At 51.3% G+C, this 17,928-nt stretch overlaps 5 protein-coding genes across 5 annotated transcripts; 2 read left to right on the top strand and 3 right to left on the bottom strand.

Moving 5' to 3' along the window:
• The first annotated feature begins 1,559 nt into the window (after positions 1-1,559).
• Positions 1,560-2,727, top strand: BCR38DRAFT_417996 (uncharacterized protein). The gene is made up of 2 exons (XM_040859188.1): positions 1,560-2,073; positions 2,159-2,727. The coding sequence occupies exons 1-2, from the start codon at positions 1,854-1,856 to the stop codon at positions 2,257-2,259; spliced, it is 321 nt and encodes a 106-aa protein (XP_040721358.1). The 5' UTR covers positions 1,560-1,853; the 3' UTR covers positions 2,260-2,727.
• A 405-nt stretch (positions 2,728-3,132) lies between these two features.
• BCR38DRAFT_329079 (cation efflux family-domain-containing protein) lies at positions 3,133-4,473 on the bottom strand (the record flags this gene model as incomplete). Its single annotated transcript, XM_040854851.1, has 1 exon — positions 3,133-4,473. The coding sequence occupies one exon, from the start codon at positions 4,471-4,473 to the stop codon at positions 3,133-3,135; it is 1,341 nt and encodes a 446-aa protein (XP_040721359.1).
• A 907-nt stretch (positions 4,474-5,380) lies between these two features.
• On the bottom strand, positions 5,381-7,692 carry BCR38DRAFT_417999 (glycoside hydrolase). Its single transcript, XM_040859189.1, has one exon. It carries the CDS (start codon positions 7,342-7,344, stop codon positions 5,518-5,520), a length of 1,827 nt encoding a protein of 608 aa, XP_040721360.1. The 5' UTR covers positions 7,345-7,692; the 3' UTR covers positions 5,381-5,517.
• Positions 7,693-8,031: 339 nt separating this feature from the next.
• BCR38DRAFT_331289 (nitric oxide synthase) lies at positions 8,032-11,574 on the bottom strand (the record flags this gene model as incomplete). The annotated part of the gene is made up of 6 exons (XM_040855040.1): positions 8,032-10,011; positions 10,065-10,254; positions 10,417-10,709; positions 10,765-10,841; positions 10,892-10,992; positions 11,054-11,574. 6 exons carry the CDS (start codon positions 11,572-11,574, stop codon positions 8,032-8,034), a joined length of 3,162 nt encoding a protein of 1,053 aa, XP_040721361.1.
• Positions 11,575-15,147: 3,573 nt separating this feature from the next.
• Positions 15,148-17,720, top strand: BCR38DRAFT_330459 (uncharacterized protein; the record flags this gene model as incomplete). Its single annotated transcript, XM_040854962.1, has 4 exons — positions 15,148-15,171; positions 15,259-15,363; positions 15,437-16,133; positions 16,198-17,720. The coding sequence occupies 4 exons, from the start codon at positions 15,148-15,150 to the stop codon at positions 17,718-17,720; spliced, it is 2,349 nt and encodes a 782-aa protein (XP_040721362.1).
• Between the last annotated feature and the right edge of the window lie 208 nt (positions 17,721-17,928).

Here is a 17,928-nt window from a genome sequence, read left to right on the forward strand (position 1 = left end):
CTGCCGCCGACTAGAGGACGCTTGGGCTACGTGCCAACGGTGGGCCGCCAGGCACGGGATGGAGTTCGCTCCGGACAAGAGTGAGCTGATGCACTTCACTAGAACCCGAGACCCCTCCCCGCAGAGTATCCGTCTTGGAAACGCTACAGTAACGCCGAAGGTCTCGGCAAGGTTCCTAGGGGTCTGGTTTGACCGCAAATTAACGTGGCACGCCCATACCGAACGGGTTAAATCAAAAATAGCGACTCAGAAGCTAGCCCTAACAAAGCTAGTGAACATGGCGTGGGGCTGCGATCTCATACGGGCGAGACTACTGTACACGTCGGTTATTCGCAGCGCGATCGCCTTCGGGGCGGCTGCGTGGCACACTATAAGCGAGGAACCAGCGGGACCAGCTAAGAGCCTAGTCGGGATACAGAATGAGTGCCTCCGAATAGTCTGTGGCGCCTACAAAGCGACACCGGTCCGACACCTAGAAATAGAGGCAGCTATCCCGCCACTAGACCTATATCTCAGTGCCCGGGCGGCGAAATTTGAAGAACGGCTACGGAATAACGGCAAAAGGAGCCTGCTTCGGAGCGCGAGCGCGAGAGCGTCACACATACTCCGACAGGACACGCCGGCGAGACGGAAGCGGGCGTCACAATCGCTCAGACCAGCGGGGTACACGATAGAGAAGGAGGCTAGGGGCTCCGAGTGGATAGGCAAGGCGAAGGAAGTCCCGGCCGCCCTCCTAGACCACTGGGAGAAGAGATGGCTCTCCGGGGCAGCACAACACGACCGCCAGCGACGCGCTATCGCCGAGGAGCAGGAGGGCCCCTCGATGCGAATGCCGAAACAGGGCAAGTACTCAGACCTAAACCGACCGGAGGCGTCTACCCTATGCCAGATCAGGACCGGAAAAATAGGACTATCAGCTTTCTTATTTAAGATAGGAGCCTTCGGTGTGTACTCGCCATTATGCCGCTGTGGAGAGGCCCCCGAGACGGCAGAGCACGTAATCCTCTTTTGCGGCCTGCTGGAAAAATCGAGAGAGCGCCTACGGGCCACTATCGCACCATGGCCGCTGCATACACGTAGAGACCTGGCAACGGCGACGGGGAAACCAGTAGTCAGCGGGACTATCACAAGGTGGCTACTCAGGACTGGCCGGATAGCGCTTAGGCCCGGATAATATCGATCTTCTCAGGGGGACTTTGTTAGTAGGGTGAGAACTAACATAGTATTGTGGTGGACGTAACGCAGTCGCTAATAGAGCGAACCTACGTAGCAGCGTATGTATTTAGTCCAGCCATTAGGGCACGGTTTGACATACGGGAGCACTTGTAGAGGTACCGGGGGCTTCGAGCCTACGGCGTATTTAATAATAATAATAATATTTAGGTTGGTTCAGTTAGACCCTGCAAAATGGGGGTGCATGCAAAAAGGTGGTCAATGCGGTTAGTTATGTCTGAAAACATGCCCCTCCCTAACCCCCTCTTCATTAGCGCTATTTCCCCGCATCCCCAGACTACAAACGCTTGGTGGTTTCCAGACATCGTCTCAACTTGATGGATGACGTTTCACCGGGTATGGCCAACGTACCCCACACTCCCGACTCCAGCCTCCAAGGGTGCAGGGTCTCGACTAGTGAACCAAAACTAAGTTGAGCCCGGCATCGCGGGATTTCGGACGAGCAGTTTGTGAGACTCAATATATTAAGCATAGCCAGCTCTGAAATCCAAGCAGAGAAAATGTGACGCAGTTACCAATAATACACGGTGTAAACTAGGCAAAACCCCAACCCAAGGAGAGCCGCCATATCAACTTCTTCCTGGTCCTGGGTCTTTCGTCCGAGTCATGCCTGGAAACCTATGATACTCCTCTGTTTCCCGAGAGCGATCGAGATATCCCCGACGTGGCGCCAAGTCCAGCCGGGTTCGAGATGTTGCTTCTGGCACCGATACGGCTGGCCTCTGAGTCAATGTCAACGGCGGGACAACCAGCCAGATGTGACGCTTCTGCGCACTTGTAAGCAGATTAAACAGAAAGCTACTAAGGTCCTGTACCGCCAAAACGGCGTTATCGTCGGTTGTGAGTAACATATCCATTGAATTTTTAGCATGGTTCGCAAGGTGATTCGAGACAACGATCTTGGCTGAAACATCAAGCTACTTAGATTCCGAGACTACCACCTGTGAACCTACGGAGAAGACCTCACATACCAACCCTACCAACCCACTCATTTCTTCCTCTGGTATCTGCGGCGCTCTACCATAACCCAAAGCAAGTCCATCACCTTCCATACCGGCGGTCATTGCGCCTGCTGGACGGCATCGCGTCACCCGCGTAAACAATGGAAGAACAACGGCAAGGTTCTGAGCAAGAAGTGCTGCCCCCTGTCTAGCCTGGATTGGCTGCTGCCTTCGCCCGGTAGAGCCTGGGAGGTTCTAGACGTGGGTTTATTGCACATGAGTGAAGCACCCTCCGCCGAGATCCACGTCTCGCTCTTTCTATACGGCTCTACTGAATTCCGACTGCCATGGCAGTGTCGTTTGGTTGCGCAGGGGGGTCCTCAGATATCTGCTTAGGAATGAGCATATGAGCATCTGAGAAATGACGACAACTACTTAGCTAGAAGCAACTAACTGAATTGGAAACTGGGCGTTGAGTAATTGAGTTTAACTGTAGGAAAAACGGGCTTTGTCATACTTTGGCCACAGCTATCATCAAAAGGCTAAATTAGAGAGCGGCTCTTAGAATCAATCGATCTAAAAATTGAATCGTTTAGTCTATTATCGTATAATATATTGAGAAACTGTCTCGGTATCGGCGTTGACCATGTTAAGTAGTGCTGACCGCCTCGTTGTTCTAACCCATGAACTCGAGCATAAACCGGTCATGCCCAGTAAAAACTGCTTTTTGATAATATGCTCTTATGCGCTGCCATAAACCCACATGCCCCGGCAAGTGCTGCCGTCCACTCCCGACCATTGCTCTGTAACGACGGCTGCTCTAACTGTTATAGTGTCCTCTCAAGTTTCGTACTTGAGCGCTATATCTATCAAAATCTATGTGCCATGCCCGTCTCGTATCTTCACACCTCGCTAGATTCGCATGCACGCACGCACCTGCGACCCGTCCAACCGAGGACTAGATATCCTTCTTGAAGGCATGTTCGGGCTTATGTGTAGTCTCGTAATCAACATGGACATACGCCCTCTCCACGTCAGGCAAATCCTCCAGCTTAAATTGCAGCTCCTCAGCAACATCGTGCGTATCCCTCAACGTGCTGTCCGGGTCCATAACAACATCCACCTCAGCAATCAGCCTGGGACCCGAGTGATACACCCGGACGGTGTCGATGCCGAGGATCGCGGGGGAGTGAGTTAGACAAACGTAGGTGATGAGCTGCTGCATTTCAACGCTTGAAACAACACCAACGAGTAGCATGAACTCATGGAAAGCAGTGCGCAGCCAAATGGCAGAGATGAGCAGAGACAGGATAATGGCACCCATGGGGTCAAGCCACCAAACGAGCTTGGACCCGCCGACCGACGTTAAGATACCAAACCCGTTGATAAGAAGGTCGTTGCGATGATCCTGCCACAGGATATCAATCTGGCTGTACTTGTCCTTCAAGCCCCAGCAGTAGAGGAAAAGGAAGAACTTGGTGGCGAAGGCAATGGTGACGGCGATAACGGACGGCAGGTGGAAGTTATTGACGCCCGACTTGTTCGTGTCGGCGAGGTCCTGCGCCGAAAAGGCGATCAGAATGAAGGATACAGCCGTCATGAGGAAGCAGAAGACGGTGTTGCCGACGGTCTCGAGGCGAGCTTTCCCTGAGGGAAACCGACTGGGGTCGACTTTTTTGACGGCTCGGTGTGTAAGGATTAACGTGATATTGCTGAGGGGATCGAAGACAGAGTCGGCCATGGTAGTGAACAGCGATAAAGAGCCCGACGAGATGGCGCCGTAGAGCTGCAGTATCGACAGAATCACGTTCGCAGCAAACGATCCGTACACAGCAATCTGGTGGCGCAAGTGGTCGTCGCCCTGCGTCTCCTTCGCCTCAGCACGATGCTCCTCAACCGTCTTAAGCAGCCGTTGGATAGTTTCATTTTGAGTCTTGTAGAAAGTCTGGACCTTGCGGGCGTGCAAATTATCGCGGCCGGGGACGCATCTCAGAATGCTGGTTTTACTCTTTGTCGCAGCGCTCGCGCGCTTCCGAGAGGTATTGGCTTTAATCTCGTCGAGCTGCTCATCCGTCTTGTAGGCCAGGGAAAGATTGTACGGGTCGCTGCCCGAGTAGCGGCGGACAGTTTGGGACTCGACGTCGGTGCCGGCCATAGTCGAAGGATGGCGCGAAACGGGCTGTTCGCCTTCGTCGTTGGCTTCTACGCCCGTGCTAGCGCCATTATGGTGTATAGTCGAATTGAGCGGGATGGATCTCACAGTCACCGACGAGCTTCGGGGCGATTGGTTGTTCGACATGGCGGCCATTTAAATCAGATGTTTGGTGGCGTTTATTTCGGTCGTTGCGCTACAGGTAAAGTCAACGTGGGGTGTAGGGTGTTGCAAAAGTCAAAAACACATAATCGCTCGTGTGAAGGACTTGATCAGGCAGGTCTGATGAGTCGTGTGTTCCCTCGCACAACCTAAGAGTTAATGCTGGTTCGGCAGTTGAATGTCTGCAAGTTTTGTCGAGACTAGATCATTGGTCCCAACACACGAGACAAGAGGTGGACCAAGTGAACAAAGTGAGAACTTTCGCAGATCCGTTCCACGACTTCGTAGATTGTGGGCAGCAAGCGAAAAAATTGGCAATGAAGAATCCTACCCTGGAGTGCGAGTATCGGCCAGTCGTTGAGTAGCCGCCTAAGTCCTTCGGGCAGCGCGGGAAAGCTTTGTTAGCCATGACACACCCCTTCGCTCTCCTACACACTAACACCCTGGGCTTCTCCATATACCACATACGTGGGCTATCATGTCTGTATGGAGAGTGTGCTGCGTCCTGCTGCATTTTCATGCCGGAAAGGACAGCGCAGCATTCCGCTTACCAAGACTCAATAGCTCCATCGCTTTCCAATGCGAGTGGGCATCGTCGGCCAGCACAAGAATAGCGGTTCACCGAGCGGGCGTTTCATGCCACTGATCAATGCGGCGTAATCTTCAACAGACTTGGGAACTCCCAAAACCGGCCATTTCACGCGAAAGAATGTCCTAGATTAAATGTTAGAGACGGGGAGATCGTTGGCTTAAGTATGCATCTCGGATCGGCAACAACCGGGTGCAAAAACGGGTTTCAAAACCTTGATGATCCCGAGATGCGTCACCGATTGTGGGGTATCGTACATAGCAGGCGCAATAGCAAATATGTAACTCTTCTTTTAGTGGCCCTTCAACGCATAAGCCTTGTAAGGACCTCACCATATGTTACGTCTTGCATTGCTAACGAACTACGTGCTTCGAAATCAAATCTATACCCCTGGTCCTTTGCCAGCATTACGATGGTATCGCAATGATAGACGCAGTAAATCACGCCGCGTCCGCACGTCTGAAAGCGTGTGCCTCTGTATTCAACACCCATGTATCCAGATCAACCACATCCCAGTCGCTAAATACCAAATAAAAGTACTTCAGCGTCTCCGCGAGCCAGAAACTTTCCATGCTGTCGACTTGGTATGGGCTTTCCATCGTTACATCGTCCAGCGAAGCGGCAGCCACCTTGGTACGGGTGTGCTTCTCCACCGCTTCGAACATAGCCCACGCTTTGTCCATCCACGAGGCATCACCCGTCATGCGACGCATTAGGAAGACCGACTCGATTGCTTCCGGTCGTAGAATGTACTTCCGGTCGTTGACTTCCGTCATGCCCAACGGCAGCCTCCGCTTCTCGATGATGCCCCGAATCTGCTCTTCTGAGGCATCCGGCCTGTCCTTTTGATGCGGACGCCAGTGCTCGCGCGCAGCGTCAATCCACCGTTCCTCGCTCCACTTGCAGTCGTCCTTCTCCTCGTCTGGATCACAGGGGATGAAGGTGAATATCTCGGGCCCGATCCCTGATGGCGTGCTGTTGTATGCCCAGACACAACCATCGGTCAGCTGTATCGCCACCTCCATGTCCGCTGGACGTTCGAATATCTTGGCTGCTAGTCCGACCATACCGCCGGCAAAACATGTGAGATGTTGCGCTCGTGGTGTAGTCACTACCTTACCTGCGTCACGCGGACTTGCTATTCGAACATCGCCCGAAAATAGTAACGGCAGATTGTCAGGATTCAGGGCACGACGAAACATGTGCTGCTTGGCCACATCGATGAAGCCCTCGTATAGCCTTCTGGGCTGCTCAAGCATGCCGCCTAGCAGTAGATATTGCTTGGGGAAATATTCGTACAGCGAGTCAGACATTCCTCCAAGCGTGAACGTGTCGCCGTTGAACGCGATCGGGGTTTTGGAGGCGTCGATGACAACGGGCCACATCCCAGGCAGATATGTTTTGCTTTGACCTTGCTCCATCTCATCCGATATCCTCTGGGCGGCGTCGTGCCAGCGGAGGTCGCCCGTCAATTGAGATAATTTAGAGAACTCGAGGCTGAGAGACCCGATTTCGGAGACCAGCACGCTGTAAGGGGCTTTCTGCGAATCGCCACGGACATAACTCTTCCAATTCCAGCGACTGATAGGCATACGATTGGGCGTGTCAAAAGCACAAATGAGCAACTCCCCAACTTCCACGGCCTTTTTCAGCAGGGTTGAGTATTTCTTCTCGCTCAATTCGTATGCCGCCAGGAACCCGCCCAGATACCGAATTGTTGTCTCGAAGACGTTGATGTCCCTTGTCGCTGTCGTCGCGAAGTCAATTTGGTCGCAAGCCTTCACGGCCATGTCAAAATCGTCCTTCATGCCCATAATCCATAGAGTATCGAGCGCGTCCACAAGGGTGGCTGACCAACCCCCAAAGGGATCTTTCGCCGAACCAGTAATGGGCATCACTTCGTCTCGTAGCCAGGCATTGGCCTTGTATCCTTCCCAGCTATGTACGAAGCTTTCTTTAACGGCGGCAAGTCGCTGCAATCGCAGACTCTTGGCGACAGGGTCTTCTTGTGGGTTTGGTGCTTGGACCCGAGGGATGTTGACTTTGTGGTCCTGTCGAGGCAGTTTAGCCAACGTTTCCGCTGGGTAACGAGTCGGCAACTTCTTCCACCGTACGACGTTCGAGCTAGAGCTCTGCTGGCTTGCTTGCAATTGTCCGTCCGGTGCCAATGGCGGGAGGACGTCGGGAGGTCCCCATTTGTAGTACCACGACCCAAGAATGTAGAGGGCTACGACAGTAATGAGAATACGCACGCGCCGCACGCCCATTTTCGATAACTGTCTGTATGTGTGTAGGCGTGTTTTATATGGAAGGCTAGCGCGGTTCGTCTCAAGTCATTGTATCGCTTTCAAGGCGATGGACGGGGAGCTTGAGTAGCTGGCGTAGGTGTCGGCTCCTGTTCAGCAAAGTTTCGAGCTTCGGACTTGGGATGGGGCATCAGTCAAATTACGGTTGCGGGCGTCAAAGCCAAAGTAAGAACAATTGCAGCTGCAAAAGAGCAGGCAGGCAATTGCTGAAGTGAATAACAGTACAGCAAGATAAATAAATCACCTCTATGCCAATTTGACCAACTGCAAGGCTCCCCAAAAAAAAAGGAGTGATACAGGTCGGAAATTTCAAGAATTGGATGATCGGACTTGGAGCACCTAGTTGTCGTTACGAATAGAGAGTTCTATTAATCCCTGTATGGACCCACTGCGGGCTTGTATTGTGGGGAACCCTTGCTTTGCCTGCGTCAGGGGTTGATACAGATCAACATCTTCACCATCCCGCACTCGCAGATGCAACTTGAAATACTTGTTCAGATGGAACCTACCTGCAAGTATACAGTCCAGATGAGGTTGCTTGAACCTTTTACTACCTGTCAACTAACGTAATAACAGCCTCCACACATCCGTGCCCTTTTCAAATGTCCTCGAAAACTATGTCGGCCACAAACATACTCTACGTTAAGGTTACACAGCTGGCTGATAGATGTCAGCTATGTATCTCTCGCCCAGGGCATCCTTCACATCCCTCCCTAGCAAAGCACTCAAGTTGCCACAGAAGTCGCTTTCTGCTTCAGGCTTGGCACAGACAAACACGAGAGCGTTGTCCTGGATCTTTTCCACCAGCTTAAGGCCTAGTCCTTCCTCGAATACCATATCCTGCGCACGCCTTTTCTCCAGGTTGCTGGGCATCAACCGGAGCAAGTCGAACAAGCCCAGCTGTTCGGCGTCAGCAAGCGCTTCTCGGACCAGCGGCTGGTCTTCAGCTTTGAATCCAGAGAAAAGGGTGATGGGGGCATGAGGGTATGGTGTCTTGCTGTTACCAACCGCCCCTTTTTGCCGAACAAGCTCCGTCCGATGTTGTAGTAAGCCACGGACAGGAGCTACACCGGAACCTGTCGCGAAGATGATGAGAGGACGATCAGTGGCTCCAGCCATGGATTCCAGGTGCGTTGCGCGCTCGATCTTGCAAGTCAGTGTCGAGCTGATCTGGGTCATGCTGAGGAAAATATCAGAGAACCTGCCCCCGGCGTGTTGCTGGACAAGCAGCTCCAGTTCGCAGCCCTTACGACCGCTATTTCCGCTGTAACTGGGACAACTTGCAATGGAGTACTTGCGTGGTTGTATTCTGGGTACAGCACAGCACAAGTTCTCTAACGCAGCCCAGTGTTGCCAGTTTGTCGGCAGTCCCGCCACCGCCTCTAGAATCGGTAATGTCATCAGCTCTTCGGGAACAGCGGCCCCCTGGAACGGAATCTCTGCTGCCCAATCAAATGTTTTGAATGGTTGCTTGAGGTCTGCGTAGAATCGGAAAAACTCCTCAACTGTTATGCCGCTGGCAAAATGTAGTCGCTCGTCTGGCTTGATATTCAGATTCGAAAGGAGGGCTTGTACGGTGCTCTCGGCATTGGGTGGCAGGAGTGAGAGGTAACTCATCGTTGCGTATGTGCGGCTCCCGATGTCGAGCTGGACTCGCTTTATACCTTGCTCGGAGACTCCGCCAATAACGTGTTGAATGTGTGCTCGAAACCAACTGGCGGTATCGAGCAACGGCTCAGCTGGTGATCTTAATGGAGCCGGTTGGGGTAAAGTATTCCTCGGGCCTCGACAAACTCCTGTCAATGACTCGAGAAGTTTCTCGCAGAAACTGTCGAATATCCTCCAGGGCGGGCTCTCAACCGCGGTATCTGCAAATACCGGATCAAAGAGCGAGGCAGCACCACCTATTCGTAACGCCCTGTCCAAGTTGATGGCGGTGTGGTTGAAAGTATCAGCGTAGTCTCTACTTCCATTGCCGAAGATAGCAAAGGAACATTTCACGGAGAATTTATCAGTCTCCAGGCCATGGGCAAACTCCTGGCCATTCTGAGGCATTTCTCCTTGTCTGGTGTTACTGGCTATGACGACCAAAACGTCATCGGGCCTCAGCTTGGACTTCTTCAAAGCATTGAGAGTCTGTATCGGCATTACGCAACCAAAATCGGGTCTGGTACGTGCGGCATGGCAGAGAAGCGTTTGTAGTTTCTTGCATAGCTTGCTAGCTACCGTTCCGGAACTGCAAAAGGCCACAGAGAGTCTCCTTCTCCGTACAACAGAAGGGGCAGAGTCAACTTCGAGACGAATGTTCAGTTGTGATTCGTGGGAAATTTCGATATCACTCTGCCCGTTCTCCCTCCGCCAGGTCTTGATTGGGTCTTGAACATGATGACAGATCATCGGCTTTGGCTGGAAGTTGGGAGAAGCGCCGCGATGCCAAAGTGGTATGATTGATCCTTGAGGCGGCGCGAGCCAGTAAGGGTCTGAAGGTAGTCGATAGCCGTTTTCGGCCAGGTGCTCGTCATCAAATCTCGAGAACACTTCTGATGCGCTGAGAGAATCGATCATTCGGACTTGAGCTTTCGCAAATGAATAAGAAACGGCGAAGTTGAGCTCAAGTTGTGCTCTCGACTGATGCATGGTCAACTGCTGACAGTGCACACGGTACGCGGGCTTGTACTCACCAATAACGCGAGGCGTTCAAAGTCTGGAAGACTGTCAAGCTCGCCATTGAAGAGCCCCAACTGCTTGATTATTTGAGGCAAAACATTGTACCTGAACGTATCTGCCAAGTTTCTCACTCCGATCTCTGCATCCATGAACCAACCCATAAATGGGCTTGCAGTGTCTGGTAGCAGGTCAGAACCCGGAGTCCTTATTTTATACATCTTCTTCGATGCTTTCCCACACGGGTAGACGGGGTATTTCTCCTGAGAAGGCAACTACTTACTACATACAGATCAGTATTCTGTCTCGTATACTAGAGCCATTCAGAGCCAACAGCGTAGGGTTCTGGCAGAGTATTTCCATACGTACCATTGTACACCGCCAATGGTAAATCCCAACCTGCTCAATGCAGGAGAAGGAACCCACCTCAAGCCCAGCTTATCAAAGGCAAGCCTGTATCGTGGGTGCTGAATTGGTACACACGGAAAGATATCCTTCGGGATCTCGGTGATGACCGGATCCTCACCTTGGGCCATGGTCACCAGAGGAAGCATATCCCACTTTGTGCGGACCCTCGGTGGTTTCCAACCAAGCTCAATGATCGCCTTCGTCAGCTCGACATTCATAGGGTCCCCCAGGATGTCATTGTTATCTTCAGCGTACTGATAATTATCAGCAAGCGGCACCAGCCAATTATAGTAGGAGGAGTTGGCTTACGCCCGCAAAGGAGAAAAGCTGTGGGTTCCATATCATGGGACCGCGCTCGTTGGGTCGACGAGGTGGAAAGACAAAAACTGACATGTTTAGTTTCGGTCCGCATTTCTCAGGTCCAAAGGCAAGATACCTGTCGGGCGAATTTCTCCATGATTGAAGGCAACCTGGGCGTTTGCAATTAACTCTTTAGCCATTGCGGAACTCGTGGTGATATGGCGGAGGTCGCAGAGCCTAACGACTAGTCAGTATAAATCCAGGAGTATTAGACTGTGTGAAGTATTTCAGGTCTTACCTGAGATCCTTGTATTCGGAGCGCATGATGCACTTTCTAGAATGTTTCCATGCGAGTCGAATACCGAACTCAAGCTCCTGGGACGTTTGGCTCCAATTGCCGCCAACAATCCCGACCGTGGGAGTCCGGACCGAGTCTGAGCCAACGCCATTGCAGGCATTGTATCTAGCGGTAACCGAGTTGGTTTTGATCTCCTTTATGACATACTGGATCCGCTTCTTCAAGGCTTGCTCGGAATCGATCATGCCAGCTTGGCGGAGTTGATGGAGGAAGTCGACAGCATCCTTCTCGATGGCATCCAGGGGCTGGTTTCGTCCGACTCGTTCCTCGTCAGTATGTTTCATCCGCCCGGATTGGCAGAATTTGGCAGTGCATCCTGTGGATGAGAGGTTTGGGTAAGCCGTGGTTATTCTCATGAACTCGTTGCCGGCTGAAGGCTGGCTCGAGATGATATGGGGGGGTTCGGCAGAGTCATCGCCCTGGAAGCCACCGTTGACAACTGGGCACGATGGAGAAGACATATTTAGGACAGGTGAATAGCCTTGAAATATATATATATATATACATATATAGGCGTGGTATTTGATCAATGCAAAGATAATTGTCCAAGAACTGTTGCCAGTGTTGAACTATTCAGTTGGTGATCCAGGAAGGAATACAAGAAAAAAATACGGCGATTTTATAGTACGAATCTCACGTTATGCAGCTCAAAATCCCATCAGATAATGTGGTGAGTATTGGTCTCTATGCAATATTGTACGCATTTCAGTCGTGTAGGCTGGCTATGTACCTGGGCAGTTCACCGGTGAAGTTTGGCCAAGAAGGTTGGTACTTGAGTACGGAACGTAAGTTGGTGTGCGTCTCGACGCAAATAGCGTCATGCTTTCAAATCCACAAGGGCATTTCAGACACACGCCCCTAGAAATATGCCCCATATTAAAAGTTTCGGTAGTGTCGGTTATGTCGAGTGCTCTCCTCAGATGTCTACCATATTATTCACAGGACCACAAGACCTGGATAGTGCATCCAAATATCACAATGCCTATTATTTACCTCATATATTGACTTAGCTAAAGATTTGTTGTCGTAATTCCTGCTGTTTTAACACTCAAAAGCCCTGGACATAAACTGAGAGGTACTCGGGTTTCCTGCCTGCTGCCAGCTCACACGAGGCAGTCACATTGGGAATATGCATTTCTCAATCCTGTACACTACATGCGTCTTCCAGTTACAAGGTTCGGGGCCGTTCATGGTAAGGAAGCCACTATTTCCAAGCAGCAAATGCTCCCTACCGTGATACCTACGTTGGTATACATCCACAAACCACCATTGGTTACTGCAGCATCGCTCTTGAGGTCATGCTCCAGTTGATCTGACCGAACATACTGCGTTTAGGTAATAGGAACTTCACCGGTGATAATCATGAGGCAACAATAATATCTTACGAGTGGAATCATAGTCGGCTTGAACTGAAATTATTGCGAAGGATCTGGCGGGTGGTTATTGCTGATTCATCCAGGAGTGTAAGCCTGGATGTGTGGTCGGCCATGAGAAAGCTGGTGATTGGATTTTCTGGTTCGTTCAATGCATTGTACTTGTTTTAGTAAGTCTCAAGATTTCGGGTCTCAACAATTGGCCCGGGGAACAGGATCTAGATCGGCATTAATCCCTGCAAAAAGCACAATGTCTCATAGGCACACTGTGTCTTGTCAGGCCATGGTGATGTCCGCGGCTGAATACCCGATGCACAAATGAGATATTCATCGACTAATCTGGACTCTTGCAGCTGCCCAAAGTCGATCAACCCGTTTTTACACAACGGTCTGTATTACAGGTTGCCAACCTTGATGACACCATCTGTAGCCTGATCCTGGGTCAGCGGCCTCCACTCGTAACTCGGAAAATCGGAATGGGCGCCTGGTTGGTATACGCCAACTACCTTCATGCTGCGTTGTTTGATACAGAAAAGAGACCTGCTCAGACCATATAGTAACCACAATGCAATTGAACGTAAATAATTGGCATATACTGGCGACGCAAATAAGCAGGATGATGCCGGAGTAGTTCACCCAGCTACAGGAAAGCTGCAGGCGCCATGCCCACTACAATCAAAAGGCCATTGGTGTGATTTGTTTGAATAAGACATGAATGGCCTTGGTGCCATCGCATCCAAGCTCATGTTGTCCCCAACAAGCTCTGTTTTTGTTACCTAAATTGAGTGCAGGTGAACAGATTGAGATGACCCCCAAATGCAAACTAGGCTCCCAGAGCTGCCTGAACAGGTAACTCCTCCGCAAATTGCAACATAGTAAGAAAAATGTGAGCCTGTAGAAGTGACGGTTACCGTTGTACGGAAGAAGCCGTGCACATCTGACTGTTGTTCTGTAAACAGTGATGTTCGTTATTTCTCCTGCAGGATTTTACCCCATGTTTCGTGGCCAACATGGCTTGACTGAAACCTTAGTGAAAATAGCTATTGGTTAACCCCGTAGCCCAAATTTACGAAAGCACGCAGGTAAACTTGTATCGGGAAGGCAACACCGTAGTAAGTTATGATGATCCCAGGAAGTTCCATTGATGGTGAACATGCAAGGCATCCAACCCCCACACCACGAGCCTTAAATATAGGATAACTCAGTAATTGGTAAGACTGATTTGTGGCTCGTGAAAAAATCCACCAATCTGCTCACGGCTTTCAGTTCTGGGTGGTCAGTCTATAATAGCTCATCGCCAAGCTGCCACTTGAGTTATACGTGCCGGTTGGAGACTTGGTAAATCCTGACGAGTATACCACGGCCTAAGATACTTAATCCACTTTTCTTACACATGACATCCATCTCTCCTACCTCTTGCGTGACTAAAGCACACAGTTATCAGCCGCGCTTCCCCTCCCAAGCTGTATCTATGACCTACAGCTTCTTACTTCTTACTCAAGTTCATGACAAGTAAACAGCGCAGGGTCTTATAGCCCGATATTACGATCTACTACAATGGAATACCGGGCTATTAGTCCCTACGCCGTTTATTGTGTCATGCCGTTGGCTCTATCACTTATAATGAGTCCTCGTTGCTAAAGTACTCCGGGTTTTGTTAATGTGGGCACTGACAAAGTGCCCCAAGCTCAGCCTCGGACGCAACATGCTGGCTCATTTGACCATATTGATGAATGGTATTCAAGCCGTGCATAATAACCGAAGACGAACGCAAGTTGGAGGTACTTGCGGAATTGGTAATTTTCCACGCTAATGCCCACTCTGCTATTTCTTATCTATCTGATATTACTAGAGGCGTCATTACCAACTTTAACACGCTTCTATAGCGTCCTTACGCAAGTGTCGAGATGGAGCTAAATATCAAGGAGTGCTCTACTTCAGTGTCTCCTGGAGTTGGCGATCTATTATCGTCCAAGTTTCCTGCTCATACGGCGGCAAAAATGTTCCGGGGAAACCTTTGGTGGCTGAAATTCGGCGTCGAGATGGATTATTCTGCTGTTCAATATGACACAGCTTCGTTGCTCCCAAGTTCGCATCCGGGAGACCTTACATACATATATGTATCCAGGTTTGTGTAGATATTATACTGCCTTACCACACATAACTCCGCTGTGACCTGTTGACTCAAATTACAGTCCTCACGTGGGCATAATACCTTAACTGTGACTATGCATGTCCGTGGATCAATTATGGCATGTAGCTGTGGGCCCAGTTCCGCCGGCCTTTTTGTAGATCCCGTTTCTGTCTCGCCGGTAAAGTTGGAACGGGCCGGCTTGGCATTCTTTATCTACATAAATCGATGCCAAGAACTAATCTTGATTAGCGGGGCCGCCGAGTGTCGTAGTTGCAATCTACCACCATTATTGCACCTCGCTAGCTGACATATGCAATTAAAGAGAGGGGTGGCGCCTGCTGCGTCATTCAACCTGGGTCGCGGTTGCAACTTCCGACTGTCCCATGTCATAACGTGGCATCAATTGAGGGTGAATCAAACCGACGGCGAAAGCTCCACGACACTTCTTCCACCGAAAAATGGCCACTTGATTAGGTATCGCGAGTATTCCCCAATTCGTCATCTTTTGTCTAGACCCGCGTGACAAGATGAGGCTCGCGTGGTACGCTGCGGTAAGCTTCCGATCCCCCTGTTGAGGAGGAGCCGTACCGTATAGCTTCTCCGTATAGCTTCGCCAACTGGACTGACTTGGCTTACAGGCCTCGACGGCTCTCGCAGCCAGCGTCGTTACTTATGCCTTCAACCAGAGGGCCAACTTCTACTCCGCCATGGTATATCTCTCGCAGAATAACCTTAGCCTTATGGTAAGTTGCGGTTGTCATAGGGAGTCAGCCCCGAGAAGCGACGGTGCACTAACTCCATCCCTGGTGCAAACAGATCCTTATCAACTTGGTCCTCCTGATATATGGTACCGTCGTGTGGGGGCTGCAACGACTATGCTACGGCCAACTGCGACCCGTCGAGATCGAACAGCTGTACGAGAAGGCCTGGTTCGCCGTGACAGAAACATGCCTGGCCATGACTATTTTTCGTGAGGAAGTTGGAGCATGGTTTCTAGTCATGTTCACTGCGTTGGTCACCGGAAAGGTCTGGGAATGGATTGGAGAAGGTCGCGTCGAGATTCTCGAACAGCAACCGCCCGCGAATCCCCGACTGTTCCACACGAGACTGAGCATATCCCTGCTGGTCAGCATCATCTACGACACCTGGCTGTTCATGTACGCGGTCAACACAGTTATCATCCAGGCCCGTCCCAACATGATGGTCATGTTCTTGTTTGAGTTCGCCATATTGACGACATGCTCGTTCCGCACCGGAGCTAGATACATCCTGTCGCTGGTAGAGGCCGATATCGTCCACAAGCAGACCCGCCAGAGGCTGCAGGAACGCCGCAAACAAATCAGAGATCAACGAACCGACATTCTGAGACGGCGCGAGTCGGGCGATGCTGCAGAGGCAGAAGTTGCCAACCAGGAGGAGTTGCCCAACGAAGATGATGTGGACGAGATGGACATCGAAGTCTCTGGCTGGGAGTCCAAGGGACAGTGGATATTGAGTCTGGACCTCTTTGCAGGTAAGCAGCTGTACCAGATACATCTAGTCTGGCGGTTTGGCGGGGTTTACTGACTACCATACAGACTTCGTGAAGCTTGGAGTGTACAGCGCCTTCTTCGCAGTGCTCATGATGTTCTATGGTCTGCCTATCCACATAATGCGGGATCTGTTCCTGACCACGAGATCATTCCTCAAGAGGCTCAGTGCGCTCATCCGATACCGCAAGGCTTTGCAAGACATGAACAGATATCCTGATGCGACTCAAGAAGAGCTATCCCGCGAGGACACGTGTATCATTTGCAGGGAGGAGATGAGACTGTGGGACCCCAACGTTGCCGGGGCTGTGGAACGAACACGTCCGAAGAAGCTCCCTTGTGGGCACATCCTACATTTTGGGTGTCTCAAGAGCTGGCTCGAGAGGCAACAAGTCTGTCCGACTTGTCGGAGGTCTGTTGTCATCGATGGAGCAGCCCCTAATGGCGATGCTGCTGCTCGAATGAATGCTGGGGGGCAACCACCGGCCCCAGGCCAGCCTGGCCACGACCACGGAGCTGCTGATGGCAACCAACCTCGCCAGGTTCGTCTTAATGGGATTAGAATGTTCCAATTCGGACCCCTTAGGCTGGGGTTTGCTCAAGGCAACCCCCAGGAACTGGCTCAGCGAATTGCCTTGCAAGGGGGAAATGCGCCGGCCCAACTTCCAGCGGTAGCAGCAGCAGCAGTTGTTCCACCGCCCATCCAAGCTGCTACCCTGAATGCTGGCGGGAACAGTATCGCGGAGATGACTGCGCAGCTCCACGCTATTTCTCAAAGATTACAACAAGAAATGCAAGGCCTTCAAGCGACGCAGTTCGAGCTGCAGACGTTATATGCTCTTATGGGGGAACTTCAACGACTGCGTCTAAGTCAGCAGCAACCTCAACAAGTACCCCCACCAGTGCAGCTCCCGGGAAGTCAGTATTTCCAACCCCAGCAGCCACTACCACCATTTTCAACAGTGCCTCAGATGGCACCCTTTCCAGTTTATCCTCCTCGAGCCAATACACCCTCTCTCACGCGACACAGTGCTCCCACTACATCTGCGTCTATTCCTGCTGGTAGCCCTGATCTGCCCGAAGGTGTAGTTATCCCTCAGGGATGGACGCTTATGCCGCTCCAGCGTGTAGATGGCCAGCCACTGCAATACTCTGCGCAACCGAGCGGAACCCAGATGGAAGCTCACGATCAGTCACACCAGGTATCCCAAGCCTCAGGCAGTGAATCTGCACCTGTCCACCCTGAGGTTTCAAGCCACACAACTGGGGAAGAGACTAGTTCCCATTATCATGTTGGACCAAACGAGTCCTCAACAGCACCGTTGCAAAGGCAGACGGAACTCCCTAAGGTAGCTGCTCCCACGCCTGTGGCGCCGAATTGGGGTGGTGCCGCACAGCTCTTCGCTAATGGCGGAGCTGGGCCTTCTTCTGCAGTTGGATCTACAACCGAAACGGAGCCGAAAAACGATGCACCCAGTGAGAGCCACGCTGATAGTGAGCCGGAGGAATCAAGCAGTTGCGATAAGGGGAAAGCGAAGGCTGTGACCCTCGAAGAAGCGGAGGATGAATAGGAACTCAATGCTTAGACTACTACATACGGCTAATTCAACAGCCAACTCTGTACTTAAATCAGGAATTGCATCGTGGCCAGGCGTTGGGGTGTTTAAAGTCATCTATGGATGATGGTTGGTAAAATAGGAACTCAGGTTTATTTCCCGGCAATCCAGCTACGAGTACATTCACTTCGTAGCGTCATGTTCGGCCCATTTTCCATTAAGG

Source organism: Pseudomassariella vexata, assembly GCF_002105095.1.
Source record: "Pseudomassariella vexata strain CBS 129021 chromosome Unknown BCR38scaffold_1, whole genome shotgun sequence".
NCBI classification, from domain to species: Eukaryota; Fungi; Ascomycota; class Sordariomycetes; order Amphisphaeriales; family Pseudomassariaceae; genus Pseudomassariella; species Pseudomassariella vexata.